At 47.0% G+C, this 12,261-nt stretch overlaps 1 protein-coding gene across 2 annotated transcripts; it reads right to left on the reverse strand.

The window, feature by feature from the left end:
• Positions 1 to 320: 320 nt before the first annotated feature.
• Positions 321 to 10,554, reverse strand: LOC131910815 (thymosin beta-4-like). Of its 2 annotated transcripts, XM_059262695.1 has the most exons (4): positions 9,535 to 10,554; positions 9,112 to 9,203; positions 5,780 to 5,841; positions 321 to 926 (listed from the first exon to the last, which is right to left on the reverse strand). In XM_059262695.1, exons 3-4 carry the CDS (start codon positions 5,792 to 5,794, stop codon positions 723 to 725), a joined length of 219 nt encoding a protein of 72 aa, XP_059118678.1. In that variant the 5' UTR covers positions 5,795 to 5,841; positions 9,112 to 9,203; positions 9,535 to 10,554; the 3' UTR covers positions 321 to 722. The 2 variants fall into 2 exon arrangements, with proteins under 2 accessions (XP_059118678.1, XP_059118679.1); XM_059262696.1 differs by lacking the exons at positions 9,112 to 9,203; positions 9,535 to 10,554 and having other exon boundaries at positions 5,780 to 5,959.
• Positions 10,555 to 12,261: the final 1,707 nt, after the last annotated feature.

The following is a 12,261-nucleotide window of genomic DNA, read 5'->3' on the forward strand; positions in this document are numbered from 1 at the left end:
GTGCAAGACCCTGGGTTCAGTTTCCAGTATTGTAAAACAAACAAAAGCTTCCTGTGATGAATGAATCACCCTACGTGAATGGGACCAGGTTCCGGGGTCTAAGATGCCCTTTGCCTGTAGACCATGCCTCTTGGCTCCATGACGACCTGCATAAGACTTAATGGCCGAGGACGCTGACCTGGACTGCCACCTTCTCTCCCTGACCTCTTTGACTGACCTCCTGGAGAATACCAAGATGCCCATCTTCCTGCAAAATACTCATATATTTTAAACACATATTTTTAAAAAATATTTATTTTTTATTTAAAATATTTAAATAATTTTTTTTCAGGTTTTAAAACTTTATTTGCATATTTAAAAAATTGTGCATTTCAATAATTAAAATCATTTGAACAAAAAAATGGCACTCTGATTAAACTGCATTTTACATCCTGCAGGACACTTTGAATTTGACTCTGTATTTCACCACCTCCCACCCAGCTTTTTCCTTCACCAACATACAAGTTCTTTTCCCTCCCTGCCAGCCAGACCGACAGACGGGTGGGAGAGGCAGGGGAGGCCTTCCTGGTCAGTAGTTCTGATTCTTCGATGTGAAAGGGGCAGCACAGTCATTTAAACTTGATCCAACCTCTTTGCATCTTACAAAGTTAAACAGCTAAGGAAGTAAAATAAGAAGGCAATGCTTGTGGAATGTACAGTGCATATTGGCGGCGCTCGCCTCATTACGATTCGCCAGCTTGCTTCTCCTGTTCAATCGTTTCTTTTGAAGGCAGAGGATTTTTCCCTTGCGTTTCTGTCTTCTTCAATTTCGACTTATCGAATTTCTCTTTCTCAGCCATATCGGTTTTGTCAGACATGGTTGCCGGAAGGAGCCGAGTGAAGTGCGCAAACAAGGAGATTCTGATCTGCTCAGAGGCCGCTGTGGTCTAAATAAATACTTTTTAAAAAGAAAAAAATGTAAAGTATCTAAAAAAAAAATGGCATAAAGTGCTCCCAATTAAAGCTATGTCCCAGACAGCAACCACAGAATACAGAATGAAAGACCACTGAGTGAGGCCTGAATGGGCCCCAGTCTTGTAAACACAGCCTTGGCAGTCATCACCAAATGAACCATCTGTCATATATGTTCCTATCCACAGCCTCACACACAATTTAGTTGACAAAAATGTAAAAGTCCGGACCAGCGAGATGGCTCAGGGCTTAAAGGCACCTGCCACCAAGCCTGACAACCTGAGTTGGATCCCCAGGTCCCATATGGTAAAAGGAGAGAACTGACTCTTGCAAGCTGTCCTCTGATCTACACACACACACACACACACACACACACACACACACACACACACACTATATATATATATATATATATATATATATGTATACATATATACATATATATATATATATATATATATATATATATATTTATAAGCTGTAGAAGTCTGACAATCCCATGTGTTCCCAGGCACGTGGATACACCAATACAATGGGTACTCCAATGCAAATAGATTCTTACATCCATTGCTCATGGACACACCAATACACAACCTGGACATCTGGTCAAGTCAGAATGTTCCCTTCTAAAGTGTAAGTCCACTGTAGACACAGCTCCTAGGAAGACCCCAACATAGTCCACATAGGGAAAGATGTCTGCGTGGACACTCATTGCAACAGTGTTTACCAAAGTGAACAGTGGAAACATCTAAATGTTCCACAGTGGGGTGAAGATAAGCCAGGAAACAGTCAAATGATACACTGTGAAAGCAATTCAAAGTGTAAAGTTTCAAAATGCTGAACAAAAGAATAAAAATAAAAAGCAACAAAAATAATAAGAAGCCAAATAGAGAATGATGTCATTTCATGTAAGATTTAGAAACCTGGTAAGCCAGCCAAGCATGCCACTTTTATAGGTATGCACATATGTGCTAAAGTTCGGAAAAGGTGTGCAATCGGGACAAACATTGAACTTGTGCAATTGGTCCCCTGGTTGGCACAAGAACAAGGATGATCCCGTCCTCTTCTTTGTTCCTTTGAAGCATGGAAATGGTGCCAACACTCAATAGCACTGGGAGATTCTGTATTTAACTCCCCATTCTTCTCTGTTTAAAGAATGGTCATCATTTTAAAAGTAATTTTCAAAAAGAAGAGAACCGAGAAGAGCGCATGTCCACCTGCTCCATCTACTTGGCACTGAAGGTGCAGATCGGCCACAAGTACCCCAGGGGATGCTGGACAAGGCCACCAACCCTGCTAGGCAGCTTCCCACTAGCTACTGCCTCCCTTCAAGACCACAACAATAACAGTGTGAGCCTGCAGGGATAGGGCACACTTGTAATCTCAGAAGGCAGAGGCATGAGGATTATAAATTTGAGGCCAGCCTGGGCTACGTAGCAAGATTTTATCTGTCTGCCTATCTATTTATCTGTCCATCCATCCATCCATAAATAGTATTATGAGCCAGACACGGTACACACCTGTAATCCCAGTACTCCAGAGGCTAAAGCAGAAAGATTATAAATCTGAGGCCAGCCTGGCTACATAGAAAGAGCTTATCTCAAAGAAATCAAACAATAACAAAATCTCCCATCATGTGTGAGAGGGCAATGATGGAACACACTTTTTAAAACGGAGTTTTTAGAGGGAAAGTGTAGGCCTGATAAGAGCAACATCCACTCCAGCAGCTACTCTACTCTACTGTACCCCCAGAAGCCCCTGGAGCTCTGAGCGTTGAAAATCTGAAAACCCCCTAGTCTACCTCCCACATTCCACAAGGAAGCCAGAGATTATCCAGATGGGCAAATGAAGGGTCAACACTGGGGTGAGGCACGGTATTAAACAGGGTCCTTGCCCTCTGGTTGTTCAAGGGCACTCTGCCCTCCCGTGCCCTGCACATGACTGCCCTTCTCATTTTCTGATAACTGGGGAACACGGTTTGTTCCTTCAGAAGACCGTGGGTCTGTGCCTGGGTCACTTGTCCAATCCGGAGGGCTACTCGAAAGCCTGGCACAGACCGTGCCCTCAACGTGCTTGCAACGATTGATTAAAGGATGGAAGGAAAGAAGAATAAGAAATGAGGGGAAGGAAGAGGGAGGGAGAGAGGGTGGGAGACTCCCTCCACTAATGAGCTCTGGCCTGGGCTTACAGCCGAGCTGGACCAGCCATTTTACTTACTGCTACGGGCAATGAGTGTGGGTAATTATCAGCTTAAGCCTTACTCATCCTTTCTCAGGGCCGTGTATGAAGCGGAGGGTTTCACCTGCCCAGCGGGTACCGAATTATGGAGCTGTGCTCTGTGTAATTAACCACAGTAAGGAGCCCTGGGGATCCTGTGAGGCTCAGAGTGTACAGGTGCACAGGGCATGGAACGGGGTGCCTGCTAATTACCCTTGGCCTGGTTTCCACAGTTCCCAGTGCCGGGCTATCCTCCTCCTTGGGGGATGGCTCTATACTGGCTGTGATGTTCATTACTAGGGATCATTGAAGAAAACCTGGGACCAGAGAAGTAGACTTATGGGCACATTTGAGTAGCATATAGTTTGGGAGGAAAACTCAGCTTCAATCTCAGAGGGGCACAGCTTTCTCCGGCTCCAGCTCCATCTCTCTCTGTCACACATGGCTATAGACACATACTATGCTTCATCACTGATGGACCTTACATGACAGCGGAGGAAAGAGGTGGAGGGCAATATCCACGTTGGCAATACCACTACGTACTTCTTTGTTTTTTAAGATAGCGTCTCTATGTAGCTAGGCTGGCCTCAAATTCTTAATCACCCTGCTTCTGCCTTTGAGTGCTGGGATTATAGGTATATGCCACCACACTTGGCTTACACTTAGGTAACTTTAAACATAGATAAAGCAATGTGTGTGCAGATTATGTATGCTCACATATGTAGAAAAAAAAAGTATGAAAACTTTGAGATAGCTCAAGCGATAAAGGTGCTTGCCACCAAGTCAATCCCTGGGACTCACATGGTGGAAGGAGAGAACCAGTTCCTGAAAGTTGTCCCCTGACCTTTACACATGTCCCACGGCATATATGCACATATGCGTGTGTGCACATAACCACCCAACCACACACACGCACACACACACACACTCACACACACAAAACTAAATAAATAAAATTTTAAATTATAAAATCTAAATGGGAGCCAGGTGTGATGGTATAGACCTCTGATTCAAGAAGCTAGGGGACAGGCTTATGAGGCTCCACCCCTCCCTGAGAATCTTAGGCAGGTTAGTGATTACAGGGAGAAAGAGAGTCTTTTTCTCCAGTGTTGTAGCCGCTAATAGTTGCCCATACTCTGTAAATAACCCTTCACCCAAGCTCTTGGGAGCAGCCCTAATTAGACTCATTGGGTGCAAAAAGAAAAAAAAAAAAGGAGACATGAAAGTAGAGGGTGACTAGCAGAGAAGAGGAGGGGTCAACAGGAGGGACAAGAGAGAGTCATGGGGCGAATGTGGTCAAAATGCATGGTATGCATATATGCAAAGGTCATAGTGAAACCCATTCTTACGTATACTTACTATGCGTTCGTAAAAAGTTAATGAAAGAGCTGAGCATCTGCTTTGTACCCGACCCCGCTTTTCCAGACACACCTGAGGGAATATACCCCTACAACATGGATCCATTCCGGAAAAGGAGTGAGACATCAAACAAGATAAATAAACAAAATACACAGAATATTTAACAGCGATGCATACCAAGGAAGAAACAGGATGCAGGGCTGGGAGTGTGGCTCGCTGGTGGAATGCTCCCCTCACATGTACAGAGCCCTGGGTTCAGTCCCTAGCACTGCAAGAAAACACACACACACACACACACACACACACACACACACACACACACTGTAAAGAGCTGTGGGAAACAAAGGCGAGACAGCAGAGGCTGGCGGTGGGTAACCAAGGGCTTCGCTGCTTCTAAAGCAGGACAATGACATGATGGGCTTTTCGTGGGCTCACTCGGAGTGACGCACAGCAGTTAGAACCAGTCAGGTCAAGAGGGCAGAGACACACAAAGGCGCATGAACCAAGCCTAGAATCTAGGCAGGAACTGATGGTGTCTCAAGCCAGGGTGAATCCTGGGGGAGGAGGGGTAGGCAGGAGCTCTGCCATCCAGCTTGCCGAGTGGCAGCCAAAGGCATAACTCTGGAGTTCAAGTGAGCAGCCCCGGCTCTAAGGACACTGTGGGAGTCACCAGCACATCGCTGCTATTTAAAGACATGAAATGCGGCACTTCATCCCTTACAATTAAACGATCTGAAGGCAAGAGGACGGCGTCGGCATCTTGCTCATTCTGGGTGGGAACTACGATGGTGTTAGAAATGCTGTTCTTTTGTTTTTTTGTGTGTGTTTGAACTTTTTCCTAATAAAAATGAATTAATAAACACTCTGCAATGTCATGCTGCTCCAGATTGCTAAAGTGTTCTGTCATGAGTACTTCAGTGCTAAGTGTGGGTGCTGGCTGTGAGTCCTGAGAGCCAAGTGCAGACTCCTCCTCCCACGAGCCCAGGCTCAGTGGCTGGTCTCTTTGAGGTTCCATGTCCTCATTTGGCAACTAGCAGCTGGCCCCTGCTTTCTAGGGGCTCCCCTAGAGCTGGATGTGTAAGATCAGGTGGTAGGCACACAGCCCTGCTTGTTCTGACTGTACCCCCGGCATCCCAAGCCTCGTCCTTCACTAATCAGAAATACTCCCTAACAGGACTCTCTGCAGAAGGTAAACTTGACCTCCCAAAAGATAGAAACTACAGTTAAGAATGCCAGGTACGGTAGCAAATACCTGTAACGCCAGCATTCAGGAATCTGAGGCAGGAGATCACAAGGTTGAGGTCATCTTGGGTTCTACAAACAAGAAGAGACTAGGATTGGGGAGATGGTACAAACAAATAAACAAACAAAAAAAAAACAACAACAATTCATGTTTGCTGTGTAAGTATGAGAGTGCAAGTTCAAATCCTTAGCACCCACGTAAAAAGCTGGGCTATAGGACTGGACATGGTGGTGCATGCCTTAACCGCAGCACTTGGGATGCAGAGACAAGAGGATCTCTGTGAGTTTAAGGCAAACCTGGTCTACACAGCAAGTCCCGGAACAGCCAGAGCTACATAGAGAAACCTTGTCTCAAAACAAGAACAATGAGAATCTGGACTGTATATACCTGGAACCCCAACACTATGGGGCAGAGATAGGCAGATCCCAGAGCACTCTGATGAGCCAGTCAAGCAGAAGGGTGAGCTACCTGTTCAGTAGAAACTCCATCCTGAGGTAATAAAGTGGGAAGCAATACAGGAAACTACCCAATGGTTCCATATGCATGCTCACAGGTATACAGCTCCACATACGAAGGAAGGGAGGGAGGGAGGGAGGGAGGGAGGGAGGGAGGGAGGGAGGAAGGAAGGAAGGAAGGAAGGAAGGAAGACAGGAAGGAAGGAAGGAAGGAAGGAAGGAAGAAAGGAAGGAAGGAGAAAAATAAAAGGAATTGTTATCAGGAGAGTTAGAAAGAACTTCACTCCATGGTCCCCAAACTAGGGTGCTCAAACTAGGCTGAGCTTTAAAGCAGAAGTCAAAGAGATTCAAACTCCATGAGATATATTGCTTATGGCATCCTGCTCAGAACATAAATAAGGCCTATGGGATGAGCCTGATACATACAAACACATGAGTAAAGGCTGGGAGTGTGGCTCAGTGGTTGAGCACTTGCCTAGCACGCCCAATGCCTTGAGCTACATCCTCAGTGTGACACACACACACACACACACACACACACACACACACACACACACGCACATGCACCATGGGTGGCTGGACCAACTGCCAAGTCATATAGTCAGACGGTAATGACAGTATTAATAGTCATTATGTTAATATGTAGTTTTGTGCCGACTCTGAACAGAGAGTTTGGTAGGCTGCTTCCTGTCATGAAGGCATTTAACCTTCATGACAAAGGTTACAGGGTTACCATTTGCATGAGTCAGACATTTCAGATGGGGAAATCGAGGCTCAGAAAAGTCGTGCCCCACATCATGTAGCAGAGAAGGAGCAAAGCTGGGATTTGAACCTTTGCGGTGGGACTCTGCTCTCAAGCTTTTCCTGGTGAGCTGAGTGCTCTATGAATCTCCGAACAAAAGCAAGAGAGGACCACTTGGAGGTAGCTCTGCTCATTGAGCCAGTTAGTCATCAACGACTCGTGAATATTCATTGCGTACCTACTGTGCAGAAGTACTCAATGTGCCTGGGCATGGCAACGTGAAGCCACAGCCTCTGCCCTGAGATGCTTGTGGTCTAGAGAAGCCAGTTCACCTGCAGCATAATAAAACTGCTGGCTCCAGCCTGCTCCTGGGAAGACACACATCAAGAGGGTCCAGCAAGCCAGATGTGGTGGCTCAAGCCTGTAATGTCAGGAGTCTGGAAGGTCACAGGTTCCGTGTCAGCCTGGTGAACATTGGGAGAGCACGTCTAAAACACAGACGCTCAAACAATAGAAGAGAATCATGTACAGGGCCACATGTCTGTAACTCAGAAGGCTTGAGGCAGAAAGATTTCTGTGAGTCTGAGGCCAGGCTGTATTGTCTAGTAAGTTCCAGGCCAGTCAAGGCTACATAGCAAGACCCTATCTGAGGGAAGGAAAGGAAGGAAGAAAGGAAGGAGAGAGGGGTGGGGAGGAAGAGGGCCAGCAAGGTAGCTCAGTGGGTGAAGAAACTTGCAGCCAGACCTGATGATCTGAATTCAATCCCCAGGACCCTCAGGATAGAAGGAGAGAACCAACTCCCGGCAGTTGTCCTCTGGCCTCCACACATGTGCATGCATGCGCACATACAGTGAAATGTAGAAACGACAGAAACCGGGAAAGCACGATGGGAGCATTGCCAGGATAGGGGGTGGGGGACAATAGAGGGGGATAGTGGGGTACAAGTGATAAGTCAGAAGAGATGGGAGGGGAGCACATTTTAGGGAGAGGGAGGGAGGTAAACACAGAAGAAGGCAGGAGGAGGTGAAAGGGGATGATGATCTGCTGGGGAAGAGGGGAAAGGGTTCTTTAGGGAAGCGGGGAGATCAATACAGAAGAAAGAAGGAGTAGGTAAAATAACACAAGGAGGTCTGAAAAAGCCACAAGGAATCATACTATTAATTATTTATCAAAAACATAATTCTGTGTTTAAAACATACACATGTAGCTCTAATGAACATTTCTCATCTAGGCTGACAGTGTTCCTTTTAAAAGCCAAAGCCCACCTAACAAAAACCTCAACACCAGACATATGCCCTCTTTTGAGTTGTTGGCCAGGACTGTCCAAGAAAGTCCCCAAACATACAGCCCATTGCTGTTGCCCTCGGTTACCCCCAAGAAGTGGAAGGTAAATCCCTGTTGCTGAAGACACCATGCACTTTAGAAAAAGAACCCAGAAACCCCTGAGCTAAAACTGACCTGAATGTTCCCTCCCTGAAGACTAGCTTTCATGGTAGCAGAAGGCGACATGTAAGCGTCCAAAGGAAGGAGGCAACCAACAGTCCTACCCTACGAACCACACCAACAACCAGGACTGCACGGTACCCCTACTGGTGTAGCAGTGGCGTGCATACCTTGGTGGTAACCAACAGCTCTCTAATTGGACTTAAGACCTGCTCAACAAGAGGGAAACCTTGCCTGGTTCTGGAACACGGCTAACTACTCAGTGATAGTGAAATCATGGTTATTGGAGGAGAATCTACAACCACTAATTTATTAAAAACCAACACAGTCCCTAACAACAATCTATAAATGCGTGTCTTTATTCCCATAGATAAGTGCAGTCCTCATCCCTCCTCCAAGAAACTTCTCTTTACAAAAGGCAGAGACCTCTACAGAAAACCACAACCAATCAAAATGTAGGGTTGTGGAACCCATTCCCAATGGATACATCTCCAAAACACTCCAGAACCTAAGGCTCAGGGAACATTGTGGAAGAGGAGGCATAACGATTGTAAGAGCCAGGGATCATGGCATTTGGCGAGGGTGTGTCTTCTAGTGACATGAGAAGCTACACCCAGTAAGCCTCATCAACCTGGCTGCCCAAACATGAGCTGAACAAGGTTCAAACTAGATGGGAAAAAGCCCATGAGGCCTTAACTTACGCAAAGGTGGCTGGGGAAAGCTGGGAGCAGAAGAGGTGGTCTTTCCCAGGGAAGAGCACACTGGTTGGTAGCCCAGTGCCAAATGCTCAGCGCTGAAAATATACGTGCAAGTAACACTATACAGACTGAACAGGTTATATTTAGGAATATATATGAATATACGCAAGATATGTACACAATAACAACCAGTAAAAAAAAGAGGCCATGGGAGTGGGGGTGGGTACGTGAGGGTTTGGAGGGAGGAAATGGAAAGGAGAAATGTTGTAACTATATTATCATCTCAAAAATTTAAAAATTAAAATAAATGGAAAAAAAACAGGAAAAGGAAGGAAGGAAGCAGGGGAGGGAGGGAAAGATAAACAGAGCTTACGTAGAGAAACCGGGAAGAGCAAACATGGGCATGGGCTAATGCCAATACTAAACCTTTCTCTGCTACCATGGCATGATGGAAGCCCTGCCTCGGCCCTGAGCCCCAGACACTTCTCTGTAGCATTTTCTGCTGCAGACAGCATACGCTTTACTTTCACCTGCATGGGAAGGCAAGGGACAAACTCAGTTACTTTGTGCTGTGTAAGAGGTGGCATCAGACACTCCTTTCAAATGTACTTAGGCGTGAAGTAGTGGTCATTTCTGGGGACGGAGATATTTAGGACTCAGTGGCTCAAAGGAGCCAAACTGCTGTGTAAAAGAAGAGCTATTGGGCATAGCTGCATCTGTAACCGTGGCATTCTGAGGCAGGAGGACAGAGTTTGAGGACAGCCAGGGCCATTTCAGAGCACTGTGAGGGAAATGCTGTATACTTACATGTACTAACCAACCCTGTAAGACAGCCTAGAACTTAATCTTCAGATTCAAAGACTCCTGGAATCAATCCCACATGGTTAAAGCTTCACTTCTCCAAAAACATGTTTATTTCTTTAACTTTTTTCTTTTTTACATTTATTCATTTTTGTGCGTGAGAAGATGTGTACCAGAGTCCACATGTGGAGGTCTGCAGGAGTCAGCTATCTATTTCCGTGGGGGTCCAAGGCTCAAACTCAGGTCATCAGGCTTGGCAGCAAGCACCACCTTGCCAGCCTGACGTGTAACTCTGTGTAGGGTTGAAGCTAGGCTTCTAGTCATTTAATATCCTCAGGGTAGACTTGTTGCCTTCCACTACCCTCCATCGGGAGTGAGAGCCAGAGAACGGGCAGAGAAGTGAACAAGCCTGATGTGATCTTTCTCGGGCCCTGGACCATCTTGGACGCAGTTTAGCCTGGACTAGACCAGCGAGTGTTGCATATTGTTTCAACCTGCACAGCCCAGAACTTGGGAAATATTGAAGTATTAAGGGATTGGGTTTTTACATTGTCATTCAATTGGCCTTGAGCAACATCACACTGTCACTCATCCAAAGGGGAAACAGTTGCTGGCACCGGTGGTAAAGAGCCGAGAGAGATGGCTTAGAAAGGGCCGTAGATAGGTAGAAGAACATGCCTTCCCATCTCTGGGCTTGTCCCATGGGCCGGGCCCTTGGCAGTATTGATACCTGCTGGAAATGGGGAACACTGTGTCATGGATGGGCTGGGACGAGCTCCAGTGTGGGCCCAGAAAGACTGTGAGCAGTCACACACATGCATGCAGCTCCTGAGCTGAGCTGCCCTCCTGACGCTCTCAACCATGAGCTCTGGTTTTAATCAGCACTGGACCCCCAGCTTCCAGCACAGTGCAGGCTCTTGGAAAGCGAGAATGAAGGAGTGCCCACTACTAGACTGTGGATGCCTTCAGGGACCACCTCTGCCCCACCACATCATTCTCACTACTTCTTCTTCCCCAGTACCTGCCATGGAGCCCTTCCGATGCCCATGATGTCAAGTCCCTTTCTCCCCGCTAGATATTCTCAGTTCAAGCATCCTGGGCCAGGCTAGGGCCTGGCTGATGGAGACAAGCTGAGAATGGGGAGGAAGTTGGAGCCAGGATGCATGCCTTCCCTTTACTGAATGGTAGAACGGCTTTTCATCAGAGGTCATCAATATAGCCACAAGCATTATTCCATCATTCATTAGTTCACTTTCCAGTTCATGTCTTCAGTCATTTGTTATTTCTTCTGACTTATCCATCCATCATTCTTTTGTGCATTCAATATCGACAAACCCTTGTACAAGACACTGAACAAGGTACAGAGATGCTTTAACCAAGGGACACACATGAGCACACACACAGAGAGAGAGAGAGAGAGAGAGAGAGAGAGAGAGAGAGAGAGAGAGAGAGAGAGAGAGAGAGAGATCACTGCAGCTATGGGGCATCCTATCATCTACATGGCACTCTGCATCCCACTGAAAGGTAGGTGGCTTTCTTATGAAAGAATGGGGTTGGGATGGAAGTTGGGGCTGGTTAAATGCCCCCACCAGGTCTTCTCTTGCTTCTTCTACCCCATGTGTGGTCTGGAAGGAAGGTTCCAAGTCTGGATGGGCACATTCCCCTGATTTTCCACCTTCTCACCCATGGTAAAGGCTTTAAAGACCAGCCATGGTAGAGAATGAAAATCTGAGCCTGGGCAGGAGTGGCCCCATGCAGGAGGGAACAGAAGTGGCAGGTAACTCTGTGTAGCTGGATGTGTGTGGCTAACAACCCGAGCACTGAGTGCCACTGGGACCTCACACTGCTTCCTTGACACTTGGGCAGGTAAGCGGGTAGGGCAGGTCGAGCCCTTTCACAGAGGGCCCTATGCCCTCTGCCACCTGCCTTCCCCACCTCCTAGCCCTGAGCATCTTACTGGGCTGTGTGCAGGGCGTCTGGCCCCAGGGAGAGGTGGGGTGAGCTGTAGTCCACACCTACGCAACTATAAAGAGGGAGTCTCCAGCTGCTGCTGCCTCAGCTTCCCTTTCTCAGCCACTCACACACCTGGACCATGGACCCTGGAGAATGCACGTGTATGTCCGGTGAGTAAGGAGGCCCACTTGGGGGCTTACAGCTTTGCCCCCGTATCCTGCAGGCAGCATGTGGGACTATAGGAAACTCCTTCTTCACTTAGGCATCGTGGATGAGGTTTGTCCTGGATCTGCGACCTTTGGGGCAGCTCCCACTCTCCTGGCTCCCAGCCAGATTTGCTGAAACAGATGCATTGGTCCAGGGAATAGCAAAGGAAGGGACGTGAAAACCTTAGTCCTT

Source organism: Peromyscus eremicus, chromosome 5 (genome assembly GCF_949786415.1).
Source record: "Peromyscus eremicus chromosome 5, PerEre_H2_v1, whole genome shotgun sequence".
Taxonomy (NCBI): domain Eukaryota; kingdom Metazoa; phylum Chordata; class Mammalia; order Rodentia; family Cricetidae; genus Peromyscus; species Peromyscus eremicus.